Source organism: Callospermophilus lateralis, chromosome 3 (genome assembly GCF_048772815.1).
Source record: "Callospermophilus lateralis isolate mCalLat2 chromosome 3, mCalLat2.hap1, whole genome shotgun sequence".
Taxonomy (NCBI): Eukaryota; Metazoa; Chordata; class Mammalia; order Rodentia; family Sciuridae; genus Callospermophilus; species Callospermophilus lateralis.
Window position 1 is genome coordinate 171388104 of NC_135307.1, and position 19469 is coordinate 171407572.

At 48.3% G+C, this 19469-nt stretch overlaps 1 protein-coding gene across 1 annotated transcript in view; it reads right to left on the reverse strand.

Annotated features, from left to right (window-relative positions):
• Positions 1-2232: 2232 nt before the first annotated feature.
• The window catches only part of Tgm3 (transglutaminase 3), a 51342-nt gene continuing 34105 nt past the window's right edge, over positions 2233-19469 (reverse strand). The window contains exons 8-13 of the mRNA XM_076849447.2: positions 15464-15567; positions 14160-14405; positions 10126-10434; positions 6842-6999; positions 3228-3361; positions 2233-2798 (exon numbers count right to left, since the gene is read on the reverse strand). Of these exons, the coding sequence (XP_076705562.2) occupies positions 2651-2798; positions 3228-3361; positions 6842-6999; positions 10126-10434; positions 14160-14405; positions 15464-15567 (1099 nt within the window). The 3' untranslated portion in view covers positions 2233-2650. The remainder of the gene's footprint in view (positions 2799-3227; positions 3362-6841; positions 7000-10125; positions 10435-14159; positions 14406-15463; positions 15568-19469) is intronic.

The window sequence follows — 19469 nt, forward strand, 5'->3', positions numbered from 1 at the left end:
TCTATTGATGTTATGAATTACATTTATTGAAAAGGTGTTTCTGGAAGGGACAAAGGATTGACACATATCCATGGTTGACACAAGAATGGATCATGTGTTTTCATATAGTGATCTTGGGCACTGTCCCAAGAGGGTGAAGCTTCTCCAGGGACTGGCTCTGAGAATCCACACCATCTCACCTCTGCCAGGTTTTATTGGCCGAAGCAGGCCAAACACTGAGGTTCATCTCCAATTCAAGGAGTAGAAAAATTATTATTTTTTTGTTATTATATGACAACAGAATGCATTTTGATGTTGATCCAAAATGGGGAGGGTGTAGGCATGGGAAAATGGAGGAACTTTGATTGGGCAAAGGAGAGGGAGGGTGGGGGGTTGCATGGGGGCAGGAAAGATGGTGAAATGAGGAAAAATTATTGTGGCTAGTAATTAGTGTAGCCCCAAGGAATGCTGGCTGGTGAAGATGATGCTTGAGGGTATTCGTCAGGGGTAAACCTCCCATGAATGGAAGGAGATAGAAATTTCTGGGATTTCTTTCAGTCAGAATCCAGAGCAGAGGGGGTCTGTCTGTTTTATACAAATGCTCCTCAATGGGGTCTGGGGCAGAGTCTATGAGGAATAGAATGCCCCTATCCCCAAGCCAAGGCCAAGGGCGACCCCAAGAGTCCACAGAGAGGGGGAAGATGTTTAAAGAGGCGTCACAGCGCACCTCGCTCTGCAGCTGGGGACCTGCTGTGCTCAGTCATCTGAGTGGGGGCCTGGTGGGAGTTCCTGGGGACATTTGACATGGGGGCCAAATGTGGACCCAGATTCTGCTGCTGACTTCCCTCAGGAGATTCGGGTAACTGCGTGAACCGCAGGCAGACGACAGGGCGTTTGAGGGCAGCCCACTGGTTTATTGCTTGGTGGGGCAAGAGGGGGTGAGCTTCCCAAGGGCCAGTGGCCCCCATGAAGTGGGCCACCATCATGAAAGCATCACTGTGAACTTCCATGACACCTGGGTGGGGGGCTGTACTTCCAGGGCCAGAACCGAGAGGGCCACGTTGGCCCACATCAGGAAACATGTCAGTAGGGAGACTGCATTGAAATACTGCCCGGTCAGGGATTGGTCGCCCCGCGACTTCAGCACCAGTGGAAGTGGACCTTTGCCACTGAGTCTCTCTCCACTGCTCTGGCTTTGAAGGAGCCAGCAAGGAAGGAAGAGAGGGACGACTAGGACAACCGTGCCCCCTTCACAAGCCTGGGGCAGGACTGGACTGAGCAGGAGGGGAGGGGTCTTGGGCCGATGTGGAGTCAAGGTTTCTATTTAGACCAGATGGATCCCTTTAACTGGGAGAGTACATAGAATTGTCACAAAGCGATTAACCAGAGCAAGTGACAGGAAAGCCATGGAATCTGCTTGGGGTTGTTTTAAGGGGCAAGGACTGAGGAATGTTTGAGGAGCACGTGGGAAGGCAGAGAAGGTTCTGGTCAACAGCACTGTGTGACCAGCTGAAGTGGCGCCTCTGTCCTGGGCAAGGCACCCAGGAGGTTCACAGACTGGAGGCTTGGTTCCCAGGGTGGCCGTGTGTTAAGAGCTAGAAGGGCTTTTAAGAGGGAGGGAGATTCTGGGGGGCCATTAGGTCACTGGGAGGTGCTGGACGGGATTAGGTAGTTCTCCTGGAACCTCTAGTTAATTGTCATGAGAACAAGTTGCTTTAACATAGTAAGACAGTCCCTCCCCACTCTCTGACATTTTATCTTTCCCTCTTACATAGACTCCTGCCATCTGCCATGAAGGTCTCACCAGAGCTGATACCTCCAAAACGGTGAGTCAAGTGTTTCTTTTTTCTTTGAACATTATGTGGCCTCACGAATTTCTGTTACAGCAACAGAAAATGGGGAAACATGTAGAGTCACTTTTTAAAAGAGTTTTCCCAGCACACAGGATATGCTTGGAGCCTACTGTGACCAGAAACTCTCTCCTAAGGCAGCCTTATCTGTTTTTAGACCTCATGTTAGAAATCTTTCCATGAATTGGCTTGAAATGTCGTCCTGTTTTTGCACCTGGAGCCCCACAGAAGAACTCCACCTCCTCCGGGCATTGGAACACAGACGACAAGGACTCCCCCAAGTTCATCCTTTCTCCACAAGGACTTGACCCTGGCCCCTCTGTCTCCTCCACCAGCCCAGGCAAAACAGCAGTCGCTAGAGTTGTTGCCATGTGATTGCACTTATTTATTTTGAGTGTAAGGATGTTACGCTACAGCAGATCAACTAAGCATTCCCTGCCGTCCATGGTGACCCAAGGGCGGAGAGCAGATGTGTTCCAATTGCAGGCTGGGGATCACCAAGCAGTCCAGACTGGCTTCCTCCCCGTATCCATGTGGAGAGTGCCTGGGTCGGTGCTCTGACCGGCTTGAAGGGTGAGCAGGGTCATGGGGTTCACAGCAGGAAGCTGCAGCGGAGGGGCAGCAGCTGGGAATGTGCAAAAATGATTAAGTCACAGGCCAGTGATTAAGGCCTGGCCTGGAGCTGAGGGGGGATGTGCTGGAAGTTCATGTCCGGCAGCCTCTGAGGGTGGAGTCTGGGCAACACAAGCAGGGGTCTCACTCCACGGGTGAGCGTCCCTGCTGCGTGGTACCCAGGTTAGTAGGGAGGGTGCCGGGGCCCTTTACTCAGCCACATCGATAGACAGCATGGCCTTGATGGCGGGGAACTTGTTGCAGGAGAAGTCAGCCAGCAGCTGCTTGGTGCCACTCCGGGTAGGCAGGATCTCAAAACGGACCTTGGACTGCTCCTTGGGGCGCAGAGCTGGCACGCTGATGGGGAAGGGTACAGAGCAGTGTTGATGTGAGAGACACAGACCTGGGGCCCCATGGGCCTTCTGTGACCCCAACCCTGACCACTTCTTCAGCTCCCTCCAGCTGCTTCTCTAGGTCACCTGGACCCTCTAGCCCTATGACACCCAACAGGGGACTGTGGGGGAAGATCCGTGGCCCTGTAAGCATGGGCCCTGAGGGCTGGCTCTTAGCTCTGGCAATTGGGACTTCCCAGGAGCTCAAGACTGGCGAACCCCCAAACCTAACGCAAATGCAGACTGTTGAGTTTCAAGACCACCTCCTCCTGCCCCCCAACCCCCACCAAAAAAAGTGAAGAAGGCCAGAGGGAGCTCTGTCTGTCCTGCCCAGGGCAGGCCTTCTGGCCCTCTCTTGCCATCCCCCCACCGGCCACTCTGGCCTGGGACTCACTCGATCTTGAGGTTGCCCCGAAGCAGGCCACTGCCCTCCACCATCAGCACACAGTCCTTGACCGGCTCATTCAGGGGGTTGGAGAAGATCATCTGCACATTCAAAGGCTTCTGCACCTGAGCCTGATCCAGCACCTGTGGAGGAGAACGGCCACCTGGTGAGGGCGGGGCAGGATGAGGTGGTGACAGGTGGGGGAGATGTCACTGAGAACATCCTGAAAAGGGGAGGGCCGTTGACTTAGCCCCGTAAGTGCCCGCTGGCTCTCAGCATCCATGTAGGGGATTCTTAGCGCCATCAACCCCATGCTATGGAGGTGAAAACTAGGCTCGGAGGGAGAGAGGGTCTCTTGCAGCAGAGGAGCGAAGGATGGCTTCTCTGCTACTCTGCAGGGAAGGGCAGCCCCCTGCTTCCCAGAACAGCTCATCCCAACTGCCAGCTATTGGGGTGTGAGGACATTTTTTATGCTGAATTTAATAACATTTTCTTGAGCCTCCCAGTAATTGGGCTTGTTTTTTTTCGCCTTGAAGCCAGAGCCTCTCTTCCAAGGAGGCCCCATGGTATTGAGGATGGTGACCACAGGATTCTGAGGCTGCTCAGATCCTGGCTCACAGCCAGAGCCCTTCGCTCCTTATCACAGGTGTTAGGTCCCCCCACCTCCATCCATGCCACTCTTCTTTGATGACAACCCAGTCTACTGATTTCCTTCCAAACTTTGGTTCTGAGTGTGTCATGTTGTGGTCTGGGTAGGGCTGCAACACTGACCAGTCAAGGGTAAAGAAAGTGAAGCCAGGACTCGGGGTCAGAAAAGTAACCTGGACTATTTAAGATGAAAGCTATTGTCCTTTTTTTTGGGGGGGGGTGGGTACTGGAGATTGGTACTCAACCACTGAGCCACATCCCCAGCCCTATTCTGTATTTTATTTAGAGACAGGGTCTCACTGAGTTGCTTAGTGCCTCGCTTTTGCTGAGGCTGGCTTTGAACTTGCAACCCTCCTGCCTCAGCCTCCCAAGCCAATGGGATTACAGGCATGTGTCACCACTCCCAGAGAAAGCTGTTATCCTTCTGCAAAAAGCTGGCCAGCACTCTGGACAGACCTATCTGGTAAAGACCAGCAATTATCCCTCCTGTACTGGAAGGGACCAAATGAGATCACAGACAGGGAGGAAAGCATTATGGAAACTGTGTGGCTGGGGAAATTCTTTTCTTCTGCTTTTAGGATCACAGGAGGTTGCTGTGTTTTGTTAGTTTGGTTTTTGTTTTTCTTGTCATTAGTCCTCACAGCAACTCATTGCATAGTGACAAAGCGTTCAGACTAATGCAATAACTTGGGAAATCCACACACTAGGAGCAGCAGGGCCCAGCAGGTTCCAGAGCCTTCGCTCCTTTTGACAGGCCTTGCAATACCGACCAATAATTTGTGCATAATTGAAGTGGTCTCGCAACCATGATTTTAAGTGTATGGTATAATTTTAAGAGTGAAACACTATTTTAGGCTGTTAGGATATAACATAAGTAGATGTCATATTTTTTCCATCAATATTTGAGATCTCCACGTGTTTGTTTCTTTTTCTTTATTGCTATTGACCATCTTCACCTACTAACCCTAATCTGTAAATACACTGGAAGGAGAGCATGAGGACCACAGGTCACAGATTTGGAGGACGTCAACTTTTGGAACAGTATTTCGACTTTCTGACTCCACCGCCTAAGGTCCTCAATGCTAATTGTCAATCAGTGCCAGATGAGATAATGGGATTTAACCCAAATTGTAATCTTTTCATACAAATCACCTTGGCGAGTTTAAAAATCTGTGCCGTGCTCTGAGTGAGCGAGGCCTTGATTTGTTCAATCAAGTCAAGAACGTCTCCTTTGTCTGCAGGCTTCGAGGAGAGAACATGAGTGTAAGAAGGAAACTCAGGGGCATTTCATAAAGATTAAAGGTTGACGATGGGACCCTTCTGGCCTGTGCGTGTTCTGATTTCCTTTGTAAAGATAAAGTAGCCTTGATATGGAGATCCAAAAGACGTAGAATTAAAATGTTGAATAAAAGATAACTCTAAGGCGGTCTGAGGATATTGGATAAAGGAATGGAATGGGGGAAAAACAGCTTCATTTCAACACTCATCATTTTAAGGCAAAATGTTTTCATAACTGAGCTGGCTGCTAGCCACCGTCATTTTCTAGCCTGAGGCATTGGAACGGACACTTGGCCATCCGTTGTGTCAACAGAGATGGGGAGAGTGTCTTGGCAAAGCCTTGTGAAGCAAGAGGGCTATACAGTACAGGGCACATGAGCGGACTGACAGTACCATCTGTCCCCCCCCCCCCCCGGGTGGGGGTTGGTGGGAAGAATGCGAGCCCAGACCAACGGCTCTGGCCAATCATGACCCAAGGAGGGAGTGCTTTGTGTTTTACAAATATTGATTATCTACTAAGAAACTGTGCCCTGGAGACAGTGAAAAGCCCGGAACTCGGGGAGCACCTGCCTTCTTGGGTTTACAGTCAGGGAGGGGAGCAAATCATTGTACCAATAAACAAGACATTTCAGCTGGGACAAATGCAGTGAAGGAAGAAGACGGGCGAGGGGGGTGTATAACTGGGGAGCAGGCTTGATTTGGGGGCATCAGGAAAGGCTTCCCAGGGGAAATGGCACCCTGAAAGGGAAGTGTCTTATTATCCCTGTGAGAGAGTGTCGGTGCTGATACATCCTGAGGCCCAGATGTGAGCCCATTTGATGCTCAGCCTGAGGTCAGAATTACTGCCTCTGCCTGCTGTCCTCACATGGGCCACCCAGGCACTGGGGAAGCTGAAGGGGGACAGACAGGCTTAGAGTCCACACAGATGCTCCTTCTTGGCACTGAAGAAGGGACAGAGTGGTAGCTGGGGCCCCTGCATGGCAGGGCTCCTAGGAAGTCTGGGAGCAGAGTCTGCAGACAAAGGCCAGCTCTGAACGCAGAGAGAGGGTCCTAGGGCTCAGCCACTTTGGATACTGCTGTGGCGACCAACTTTGGAAAGGATATAGATTTAGGGGAAGGGGCCAGAGGTCTAGCCCCGGCTCTGGTAGGAACTGGCTGTTCCCCTTTCTCTGGGCCTTGCTTTACCTAGATGTGAATGACAGGATATAAGAACCTGAGATTTGGCTTCTAAGAGTCCATGATTCCACAACCCCTGGGCTCCAGAGGCTGGGGAGATGCGGGGAGTCAAGTCTGCTAGTTATCTGATCCATGGATGGTGACTGAGCTGCAGCCACGGAAGGACACTGGATCTCTCCGTGGACCCTGGGTTTCCTGAGCCTGGGCCTCTGGGATTCCTGGGCCCAGCGAGGCCCAGAGTCCAGCACGTGCTCGGTAATGGTCCAACAGGCTGAAGCGAGCCCCTCCCCAGTCCTGCCTCACTGATGTCCCCAGTGGGTCAAGAATGGGAACCAAAGAAACAGCCAGCAGCTGTGCCTGTTTATCTCTCCAGACAGGAAGCACACACTGTGGCCTGAGCAGAGCCCTGGGCTGAGGCATTTGGCAGAGACCTGAGCCAAGCTGAGCCTGGTTCTCTACCATTTGTGCCGAGCTGCGGAGGCTGGGCGCTGGGGGCCGAGGCACTCCTCCCATCCCCTTACCTCCAGGATCAGCGCGGGGTTGTCCAGCACGAGGTCCCGTTCCACCACCACCTCGTCCTCATCGGCCAGCTTGCATATGGCTGTGGTCCGGATCATGTTGTCTGCCTTCAGGTACTTTTCATACTGGCCGTACGAGATCTTCACAGGATGCTGCACTTCTGTAAGAAGAAGCCAGGGGAATGGAGGGAGGGTGGGGATGGACCCTGCTGTCAAGCCAGCTCAAGCAGGGAGGATTGGGCCAGGCCCCGTGCTGGGTGGGCTCCAGGGCAGGGCCCAGGGGGGGCCCAGAGCTCCAGGGAGCTGGGCGGACTCTGGAAAGGATGGGCTTCCTCACCCCCTGCTCTGGAAAATGTTAAAGGCAAGTTTCCTCCTAAAGAGGCAGAGAGGAGTGGGAATGTTAACTGATGGCCTAACGGCACCAACAATAACGACGACAACACAATAATAACCGGGGAGGGAAGCCGGGGTATCAGCTAAAGAAGGGCTTGGAGCCTTCCAGTCATCAGTGACCTGCGATTCTATTGCAAAACCTTCCCCAACCCGCTTCTGGGCTCTCCTGCTTTGGAATCATCCACACGCCACTGACAAAGCTTTGCAAGGCCACATTTTTTTCTAAATCACGTTGCTCCTCTTTCATGTTAAAATAAAAATCTTCCATGGCTTTTGGCTACCTCAGAGATGGAGCCCAGACCCTCAGCTGGCCCTGCGTTGCTGTGACCGGCTCACCTCCACGTTTCTCACCCTTCCTTACACAGAACAGGCACGTCTGCCCTTCTCCACCTGCCTCTTGTTCCCTACATGGAACTGCTTTCCCTGGCCGCAGTCCATCTGTCCAGCTCCTCTCCAGGGTTCAGGGCATCTCCTGTTCTGATACTGCAGTCCACAGGCACTGCCTCTGCTCTGACGGCCCTGGACACTGTTCTCCCTCATGCGGTTGTGCTGCTTTTGATCCAGGAGGAATTTGCCATGACTGTCCCCAGAACGGAAAAGACAGTCCCTTGCATCAGATGCTCCAACCCTCTCAGTGACTGAACCCTCTTGATCCAAACCTGAGGTTCAGAGAGGGCAAGAGACTTACCTAGGATCACCCAGCAAGCACTAGACAGCATCAAGTCTCCAGGACCACTGTGCCTGCCTCCCCATCTCTTTCCCATTTTGGTCCACTGTCTCTTGCTAAAGGACGTTTTTGAACCCATTTTCCTTATGTGGATTATTTTTGGCCTCCAGAAATAGCTTCTTCCAGGGCTGGGGGTGTAGCTCAGTGGTAGAATGCTTCCCTATCATGTGTGAGGCCCTGGGTTCAGTTCCTACTACCACACACTACACACACACACACACACACACACACACACACACACTCACATACAAAAAAACAACCCACGGAAACAATACAAAATCCTCCTTTGAGTTTCAAAGGTAAATAATATCACCTGTATGTGTATGTAGGAAGCAGCAATCAAAAACAAACTAGCGAAAGAAAGATAAATAGAGTAGAGCGAGGAGAAGAGGGAGAAAGAGAAGAGGAGGGAGGGAGGGACAAACAGGATTGAAATCGAATCCCATGCATGTATGATTTTGTCAAAATGAACCCAACTACTATGTATAACTGTAATGCTGTAATTAAGAAAAAAGAAATAAACACTGATGTGGCTGCATCAATATAGTAGGCTGATTTTAAGTCCTTTGAGTATACAGAGGAATGAGATAGCTGGATCAATTGGTGGTTCCCTTCTAAATTTTCTGAGGAATCTCCATACTGCTTTCCAGAATGGTTGTACCAATTTTCAGTCCCACCAGCAATGCCATGACTGTTCCCAGTGTGCCTTTTGTGTATAGCAACTCAACTCACAGTAGCTAAACTATGGAATGACCTAGGTGCCCTTCAACAGGTGAATGGATAAAGAAAATGTGGTATATATACACAATACAACATGACTCCGCCTTAAAGAACAACAAAATTTTGGTATTTGCAAGTAAATGGATGGAGCTGGAGAATATCATGCTAAGGGAAATCAGCCAGTCTCAAAAAACCAAAGGCTGAATGTTGTCTCTGATATGCAGCACAATGAGTGGGTGGCTAGGTAAAATCAGAGGTACTTTGGATGAGACAGAGGGGAGTGAAGGGAGGGGGTAGTAAGGATAGTAGAATGAATTGGATGGTATTACCCTATGGGCATATGTGACAACATGACCAGTGGGATTCTACATCATGTACCACCAGAAGAATGAGAAGTTATACTCCATTTATGTATGATGTGTCATAATGCATTCTACTGTCATGTATAATAATTAGAACAAATTTTAAAAACATTTTAAAAAGTTGTTTCTGATATTTAAAACATTTCTACCAAAATCTGCCCCAAGAGACTGGTGGAGGATGCTGCCTTCTGACAGGTGAAGCACATCTCAATTTCTCTGCAGACATAATTCTTTCATGATGGGCTACATCATTAATCAGATTCCATTATGTGAAGCAAATAGCTACCCCGCCCTTGCTAATCGGCTTTGTGAGTCCAAACTTTTCATCACAGCTGGAAGGATTTTGCCAGTGTGGGCATACCTGCATTCTGATCCCACAAAACCCGGCTGGTTTCCTCCGCTCCACCTCTTCCCTCCCCACCTGCCTGCACCACCCTGGGGCAAGGAGTCACTGTTCCTCCCAAATGCTCAAAGCTCTAAGAAAACCTGTCACTTTGTCAGGAATCAAGAACTCCACTCACACCCTGGCAGCTCTGGGGGGCACTGGGGAGGCTTCGAGACCCTGTGGTATATTACAGTCCACCTGGGGCTGAACCTAAAAAGCGATCCGTTGGGAGGGGAAGTGAGGTGGGGGCAGGGTGAAGGTGGGAATGGTGACATGGCAAACAGGCTCTGGAAACCAAGGATGAAGACCTTGGTATTGCCACTCGCGGGCTTTGATGCCATCTCTAAACCTTATTTCTGTCTCCATAACATGGACACTAATATCTACCCTCTTGGAGAAGATTTGAACAAAGTAGTATTTAAGGACACTCTGCAAATTGCTGGGGTGTGTATGCCTGTGCTGTGGCTATGAGCTGCCAACGTCTCCTTCCCTCCCTCTCCTAGGGTGTAAGAGGATTTTGGTCGATACCATCACGACTTAATGCTGTTCATAGAGATGGTAACTGCCAAGCCCTCAAATCTAAGGCTTATCCTCCTTCATTCCTCTGTCCCCCGTCAGCTAGTTCACCGGGAGCCCAGCAGGAGCCCTCCTGTTCTCCACAGACTGCTAACTACTTTGCACCGCTGAGAGGACAAGTTACCTTCTTCGGATTCCAGGGATATGATGGCAGAGTCCTTCCACACCTCGTGGACAAGTGTGCCATTGTAGACGATGGTCCAGGCGGTCATGTGCACGGCCACCGTCTTTCTGTCCTGGCTCTGGTTTTTGAGCAGCAGGACTAGGTTGACTTCTTGGCCTACTTCCAGTACACCGTTGACCTTGAACCTCCCAGAGATGCTGGGCGACGACCCCTCTCCTTCCTCACTCTCGGCCGATGTTGGCGTGATGGACGCACTGGGTTTCAGTTTTTTCATTGCCCGTTGTTGCACTTGCCGTTCCTCACCAGAACCTGGGTGGCAGCAATTGGGACGAAGGTCAGTGGCCTACCTGGAAGGGGGGTCCTGGAACTAACACTGGCTCTACTGCTCTGCCACCATGACACTCAAAGCAAGATATCCATTCATACTCCTGACCGAGGCTCCCAGGCTGCTGGTCTTGGGTCCTTTCTCCAGTCTGGTCAATATTGTCATGAAGCTGGTCTGCTCCTGCCCAAGATTACTATATGGCTTGATCATTCTCTTGTGTCAAGTTAGATTTCTTTCTTTTTTTCTGATACTGGAAATTGAACCCAGAGTGATCTTACCACACAGCCTTAATTTTAAGACAGGATCTTACTTAATTACCCAGGCTACCCTTAAACTTGTGATCCTCCTGCCTTAGCACAGGTGTAGACCACCATACCTTGCTTTATTTTTTTTAAAGGTTTTTATGGGACTTAACAGGCCATTTTAAAGTAAATAATAAAAACTGAGCTGAAAAAAGGTTAGGGTGAATTCATAAGAAAAAAAAAAACACCAAAATACAAAAAACAAAGTTATGATTTAGACCTGATTTTGTTAAAAAAAAAAAAAATCAAAACACTTCCCTGTGTTCCCCTGCTTGTGTCTAAAGGCACTTTAAAAGTCAGAGAATGACATTTGTGTCTGTGCCAGTCAACTAGAACTTCCCGTGGCTGATATGGTTCCAAGTTATGAATAAAAGGATGGGTTTTCTGATTCTGATGCAGTTGAGGGTGCTGCCCAATATGAGGGGGATAAGGAACCCTTGGAGAGTGACAATTATGTACCCAAAAAGGGCTCTGGGGGCAATAAGAGCTGAGTAACCAACTGCTGGCCTCTGCCAGGCTGACTCAGCAGCCTGAGGCCGGCTAGGCAGTGGGAGGCTCCCTGCCTGGACCTGGAAAAGGAGAAGGAGAGTTCTCCCAGGAATCTGGAAGAATGACCACGTTGACCTCTGCAGGCCACCCGATGGACCCTTGCTCCCTCAACCAACCTGTGACATTTCTAAGACGCCAGGTGACTTACGATCAGCACTTTACAACTTGGTGAGCTCTTGCCTGTAGGTTATAGGCAGAGACTTCAGAGGCTAAGGGATCCAAGCACATCAGGCTAAGAGGTGACTGGGCCAAGCCACGCTGGGGATTACATGCAGAGGAGGAAGGGACCTTCTAGAGCCCTGGCCTAAGGTTCCTCCCACACGCCCTATTGAAAGGAGGCAGCCAGATTGATTACCCGAGCCAAGAGCTGCTGGTAGGCTGGGTTCCTTTGGGTGCCCTTCCATTGTCTGGTCCGCTGTCAGTCCACGCCCAGGGCTGCGAGCGAGCTGGGAGCGAGCAGGGATCTGAGCCTTCTATGCCTGGGACCTCCAAGCAGGTGTGTTTGCACAATGAGGCTCAGCGCTTAGATGCCTATATAGGTCACCTGCTGGGCTTACTCAATACTAAACTTCCTGCTGCTGTTTTCTCCCTGTGGTGTTGCTGTTGTGTAAATGCTTAGCAACCCATTTTATGAGCTTTTCCTCCCTGGGGCTCTCAGAGACAAGCTGGTATTATCAGGTAAGAAAAACTGGGCAACACTGGTCAGGGGGATCTGTCTTGCTCATGCCAGGGCTGAGACATTTCCAGGAGTTTTGCAGGGACTCCCTACTTAGCCTCTCTCCATTGCTTAGGGGGTTTGGCTGGGTTAGCCAGAGCCCTGGAAGAGCAGGATCAAGGTGCAGGAATAATAGGAGACTCATAGGCTCCTGTATGCAAGTAAGCAGTGCCTTGGGAAATCATTATTCCAGGGAGGTTACAGATGTTAGGATAGGCTACCACACTATTTATTAAGTCCTCTGTAGATGCCAGGCACTGCACTTGGCACACTGCGTACAGCCCTATATTTAAATCCAACTGAAGACAGGTATTGCCATTCTCATGTTCCCAGTGAGGAAACCAGGAATCTGAGATCATATGAAACCTGCTTGAGACTGCATAGTTATAAGTGGTAGAACTGGAGTTCATTTTCTGTCCTAGGTCGCTTGTTCTCTGTACACCTGTTTCTGCATCATGACATTGTTGAAAAACCCTCCTTCTCCGTTTGCCTCCCCCAGGACCCTGTCTGCTGTGCTCTCTTGTTGCATGCCCCGGGCCCAAGCCTGGAGCAGGCACTCAAGAATGACTGGGGAGAGCTGCCAGCATAAAAATGGAGTTGCTGGTGTCAACCCTAACCAAAATAATAATAATAATAATAATAATAATAATTTAATGAAGCTGAGAGATTTTGAAGAAAGAATCCTCATGCATGATGGACTGACAGCAATGAACTCAAAAGACTCTGCCAGAACCAAGAGTTTTCACAGAGGCCACCACAGCCAGACACAAAAATGACCTCTACAAGGACATCTTCCCAGCGACTGTTAACCCTTGGACTGATGTCACTCTGGTTATTGATCATTCTGCCCAAAGTTTATTGCATTAAAATATCTGATGTAATCTTTGTTTTTTGCCTTAAAAAATGTCTCCTTGTCTCACTCTCTTTGCACACACCCACCGTTCACTATGGTATGTGTATTCCCATTACAATGCTCTGCCATTCCCAAATAAATATAACTTATTTTTGGAGAACCCTGGCTCTAATGATTTATTTTTTTAGATTTGACAGGCTCCCTGCATGCTTATGGACTGACAGAAGGTTCATCTGACCTCCACTCTGGGGATAGCCTGCAGAGATAGGTGGAGGCCAAACTGAGGCCATCAATCTCATGACCCCAGAGGTATTTCTCAAAAATCTCCACAAAGATCGTCACTCAGAAGGGTGACATAGGGGTCAGGCCCTGTCTCAGATTTCCTCTTCTATAAACTTTGGACAACACCAAGAAGAACCAGAAGTTGCTCAAAGATTTCAAGCTTATTTTAGGGGGCACTGTGAGCACCTTTGCAAGAGTTCTCCTCTTGACCTTGGGAATCAGCTGCAAGGAACAATGCATCAACTATTTCCAAACATTTCAGAAAGAGTGAACCATTAAACCCATTAAGGAGTGACCATGGCCTGCTAAAACAAGCGCTACATTACTCTGGGCTATTTCTAAACATGAACTTCACCTTCACAGGCAGAACTTTTGCCACCACGGAGAATCAACCACTATGCTGATGGTTCCAAAAACAATTTCCAAGCAACAGATGGAACTGGAGGTCAGGGAGCTCCATAACACCTGGCCTTTCAAGGCCACCCCAAGGACCAGCGCTGGTGTGCATGCCGGAGGTTTTGGAGACTCGAGCGTTGCTTTACCATGCGATCACACCTCATCTGGCTTTTTGGGAAGCCTCTAAATGAACATAGCCCAGGCCTGTGTCTCTAGGTTTCTTTGTCCCTTTCTTGTTTTCAAGTGGAGGATAGGGGAGCAGGAGGACAGGAAAATCTTGCCCCAAACCTCGGGGATCTTCATGGGTAACATGTCTCCCCCTGTGAGGTTCAGTCCTAATGCTTCCCCAGCTGTGCACTGACAAGGAGACACAGCTGGAGCTGAGCTGGGCAGACAGCTCCCTGTGCCCTGAAGCAAACTTCTACGATTGACATTCCTGTCCCCACTGTCAGGGCAGCTGCCAAGGACATTCCATGCCAAGGAGCCATCCTCCCATTCAGGCAGAAGTAGCTGAGCAAGGTGGCAGGGAAATGAGGCCTTTTCTCCTCTCCACCCTCAAAACTGCCTGCCCACCCTGGAGCCTTGCGGGGCCAGCCATCAGGGCCCTCTTACCTTCTGGGTACTTGTACTTCTCCGTGACATCCATGCGCGAGTAGCTGCCCACCGCCTTGGTGCTGATGAATTGGCCAATGCTGCGAGTGTCCACGCCGTTCTGCTTCTGGCTGCCATTGGAAGCATTATAGATCCAGGTGACGCGGTCAGCGTTCACTTCCGCAAAGATGAAGGGCATGTCGAAATTCAGGTCCACATCACCCTCTCGGACCGCGTTCACCGAAGCTGGGCCGCACTGGTACACTCCTGGTGGCCAGGACGAGAGGTTGGGCGCGTAGGTGCTAAGGCCTGATCCATCTGCCACCGCCTTGCAGAGCCTGCTTCTCTGAGGACCTTCTGCCATCACGCCAGCCCCCTGCCTCTGCCCTGGCCAAGCTCCTTCAGTGGGGACTGTGTGCCCGACTCATCTGGACTCAGCGGGCACCTTCCCATTGCTATCTTTCTGCAATGGCACCCTCCTCCAACTCCACCCTTACCTAACCCTGGCTCCATCCAGCCTCCCTTGGGTGCCTAATCTCAACTGGTCCAGGCCTGTCGATCTGTTTCCTAAAGAAGTCAGTCTTCCCTGTCTTGTGCTCATGGCCACTGTCTCTTTTCTTCCTCTCTGAATCACTCTGGCCTACAAGGTCATTGCTCTCTTATTCCTGGAAGACTCCCCCAATGCCCAGCCCCCAGGATCTCTTGCTTCTCTGAGCTCTCCTGCCCTGATCTTCACCTTCCTCCTCTGGCATGCAGCACAGGGAGCTTGGGTTTCAAACAAACAACTCAAAATGAAGGTGCTAGACAAGACATGCCATGGAGGAAAGGCCCCAAGAGAGCCTGGGACCCCAGCCCTGATAGGAGAGAGGAGGGAGAGAGGCCAGGGCCAGAGTTCAGTCCTGGAACAGAGATGCGGTGGCCTGATGGAAGGAGAGCTGTGTTTGAGGACACCCAGGGAGGAGAGGGGACTGCTGTGGTCACAATCCTGAGGTCTGGGGTCGAGCAGAGAACGTGGAATACATCCCAAGGGCCAAAGGGAGCCATGAGGTTTCTGGGCTGAGAAGGACAAGCTGCTGGAAAGTCACCTGGCACATGCCGGGGCCTCTCCCGTGGGAGTAGCAGCCAGACGGGGTGCAGAGGAGGCACCTTGTTAAGTAGCAGCCCGAGCTGCTACTTAAATTTTAAAAACAGTGTTAAAAACCGTGTTACACTTTGCAGTGAAGGAGAGGCCTTTTAGGTTTCTACTTGTGTCGCTGTCCTGCTGTAAATAATGGGGAGGCTCATGACTTGAAGCTAAGCCCAAAGCAGGGCCAGCAGAGGATTACCTTGGCTCCTTTCCTGGGGGGTAGCATCCAACACCTGCCATCCATTGAATATGGGGCCCAGGTCATTTCGCATAAACCAGGCTTCATTCCAGACGTGGAAATTCCTGCAGATAGAACCAGAGACTGCAGAACCTGCCTAAGGTCACACAGCAGACAAGTGGCACAACACCATATCCCTGACCTGGCAGCAGAGCACCCTGATCCTCATTAGGTGAGTTAACTCTGTGCCAGCTACTGTGCAATGGGTTGGTGAGCACTGTCCCACGGGAATCCGCACAGACTGTGAAATGGTCATTTCATAAAAAGGGAAACTGAGGCTCAGAGACACTGAGCAGCTAGCAATGACGGAGTCAAAGTCTGAACCCAGACGTGCCTAACTTTCAAAGCCAAAGCCTTGCCCACCTTGGTCCACTGCCTTTCTGGGGAGCAGAATGAATAGAAGGCAGCAGGCCAGATAGTCTATATCCTCTTGGGGACATCGCTGTATCCCATGTGGGCTGACAGTGAGTGGAGTTGCAGCAGGAGTGACATCCTGCCAAGGGACACACACACTCTCTGGCTGAGGCCTGAAAGGAAGCACGACCCAGATCGGCCCTGGGGAGATCTTCATCCACAACAACACTCTGTGTCCTGTCTGCAAACTTCTGTCACTGTTTGCCCCTCGCCAGGCACAATTAGCTACAGCGACATGGGCCCTACAAACAAAGCCCATAGCTCTGCTTTTGGTTTGGAGGATAAACAAAGGACACATGGACGCTTTTGAATGTGGAAATAAATACTGAAAAGAAAAAAAAAGGGGGAAAAGAAAAGAAAGACAACAACATGAGAGTAAACAAAGTCCGAAGGTTCTGGAGGAGAGTCAAAACTTGGAGGATGAGCCCCAAGGAGGGGCTATGGTAAGGGAAAAGTGAAGGACAGTAAAAGCTCTAAAATAGATAACCCAATATCCTTCTGGCCTGAAGACCCAGGAAACAGATCCTGGGCTAACTAGGGTAGCTAGTGAGTGAGGGGGAGCGTTCTGAAAAGAAAGAATCAGGGAAAAGGTACCCCAAATTTGTCTATAAACTCTACCCCAGCCTCTGAGTGACCCCTGAATCACACATGTATGAGACACATCACACATAATCCAAATTAAGATGAAGGAAAGAATTGAGATTGGAGCTGCTTCACTTACAGGTGAGAGGATTTGCAGTGAGTCTCCCCACAGGATTACTCAAACAAAATAACAGAAAACAGACATAGTCTGTACAATCTAAAATGACTCAACATGCAAAGAGCCAGAAAAAAAATGTGACTTATTCTCAAAGGGAAAGACAGTCAATGGAGATGAACTGTAAAATTATGCAGATGTTGAAATTATTATACAAGGACTTTAAAGCAGCTACTATCACCATGTTCAAAGAAATAAAGGTAAATATGCTAGTCATGAATGAAAAGACAGGAGCTCCTTGGCAGGGAAATAGAGAATATTTAGAAAAGAACCAAATGGAATTTTTTTAACTGGAAAAAAGATTAACTGAAATTAAATCATTCAACGGGCAGACTTCATAGCATAATAGAAGATGACAGAGGAAAGGATGAATAAACTTGAAGACAGATTGGTAGAAATTACCAAGTCTGAACACAAGGGAGAAAAAAATTGAAACAAAATTGATAAAGTAAAAATTGATAGAGTTGCAACCCACACACTAGATAGAGATTTACTAGATTAACATTATACTTACAAAGACATAAAAAAAAAAAAAAAAGACAAAAAGAAACACATGACCATAAGGGCAGTGAGCAGGAGATTTTTCATAAGGAATACAAATGGTCAATAAACATGATAATGACTTTAACCTCACTACTATTAAAAGAAAATTAAAATGACGGAGAGAAACCATTACAATGACACAAAGGTTACATCTATTAGACTGGCAAACATTAAAGCACAGGACGACAGGCTCATGTTGTTCTCATTTCCCAGTGGGAAAACGAGTGCTGACATGCACCAATGGTGGGAGTATAATGGGTATGACCTGTGTGGAGGGTAATTTGGCAACAAGTATAAAAACCTTTAAATCTCTACAGGCCTACAGAGCCAGTATTTCCACCTCTAGGAATTTCTCCCACAGAAAACTTCACGTGAGTACACAGAGATGTCCACATAAAGATGTCCACAGAATACAGGCACAGTCTGAACAATCTCAAATGACTCAACATGCAAAGAGCCAGAAAAAAATGTGACTTATTTACTATTGTTTGTAATTGTAAAAATTACAAAGAAAGAGTTCATGGATAAGGGAATGTCAGGTACGTTGTGGCACAGCTCTATGGCAGAGCATCATGCAGCTATGGAAGAGAATGAACACCCCATAGGTATGTGCAACTGTCTTTTGCCAATTAAATATGAAATGAAATTAAGCAAAAAAAGAACAAGAAAAATCAATCTGGTGCTTACTTACATTTAAAGTACACCGTGAGGTAAGAAAATCAAGTTACAAAATCTTGTGTGTGATGAAACCCCTTGAAATTAAAAAAAATATATACATAAAAAATTGGAAAAAAATGTCCCAAAGTTCTATTGTCTTGGCCAGGATTAACAGTTTGGTGTATACATTGTGAATATGGTAATATATGAAATAAGTTTTATATCTTTTCCATTTTGTATGTTCAAAGTTACTCATGACTTTTGTTACTAGAAAATAAATGAAGATTTAATAATTTTATATAGTATATAAATGATAATAGCTAACATAGTATTAACTGGAAAGCTGTGTTCTAACTGGCTTTGTTATAGTGGAAATTAAGACAGAGCAGATAACAAATGCATCCTGGTTCCTTCCTCACGCAGAAGCCACTACATTGGTCCCACATATTGGGGATGCGTGCCATTCCTTCTTTATTTCTTTTTCTCCTTCTCTGATTCTCCCCACTCAACCCCTTTCTCTCTCTTTCTTCCAGTACAAAGAATTGAACCCAGGGCCTTATACATGCTAAGCATGAGCTCTACCACTGAGTTTCACTCCTTGGCTATATTAATTCATTCAGTCCTTATAGCATCCTATAAGATAGAAATGATTATTATCCCCATTTGACAAATCTGTACACTGTGGTGCAAAGAAATGAAGTGATGTTCAAGGTCTCCTAGTAAGTTTTGTGTATAAAAAATTATGCACAAAAGCAAACTAATAATAGATTATCTTTCATTTGAAATAATCTTATTTTTGAAGATTATTTGATGACAGTCAAATGCTAGTAATAAAATATTTGGCCACAAACACATGGTTAAATCTGTTAAGTGGTTGGTTTCCAGGTGTGGGAAAGGGAAGGGTGTACCTATTAAAGGTTTTGTCTTGCTCTCAAATCTTGCATAATGTATAATCCCAATTCTACAAATAGCAACAACTCATGGAGAAAAGTTTGGATAGAAAACTATCAATGTTGGAAATATGTGAACGACAGAATCATCGTGAGTTTTACTTCTATATACATTTTGACATTTCCTAAAATTGTGAAAAAAAGTCGTCATAAGATTTATCTCCAGGAACACCCACAAAGTGTCTTTTTGAATGGATCTTGAAGATGGGTTAGAATTCACCAAGAGAAGACAGAGGGAGTGTGGGAAGATGATCCTAGGTGGGCACAGGGGACAGGGAGGGAAGAAAGGGCGGTAAGAACACCATGTTCGACACCACTTTGTGTTGTTCCTGGCAAAGAACCCCAGGAGAAGGATGGGTTAGTTAGTTAGCAGCGTTTTAGTACTTATTTACAAAGTGGGGATTAATTCAGGGCAGATAACAAATGCATCCTGGTTCCTCCCTCACGTAGAAGCCACTACATTGGTCCCACATATTGGGGATGCGTGCCATTCAGATGCCCATCCGCATCATCACAGAAATTCCAGTTTGAGCTTCTGGTTGTACCACACTCTCTCCCACCACCCACTTAGGCTCCTATTTCTGTCTTCAGGGTTTCAGGAAAGACTCAGACCTCAGAACTACCTGAGTTGTTTATTAAAAGATGT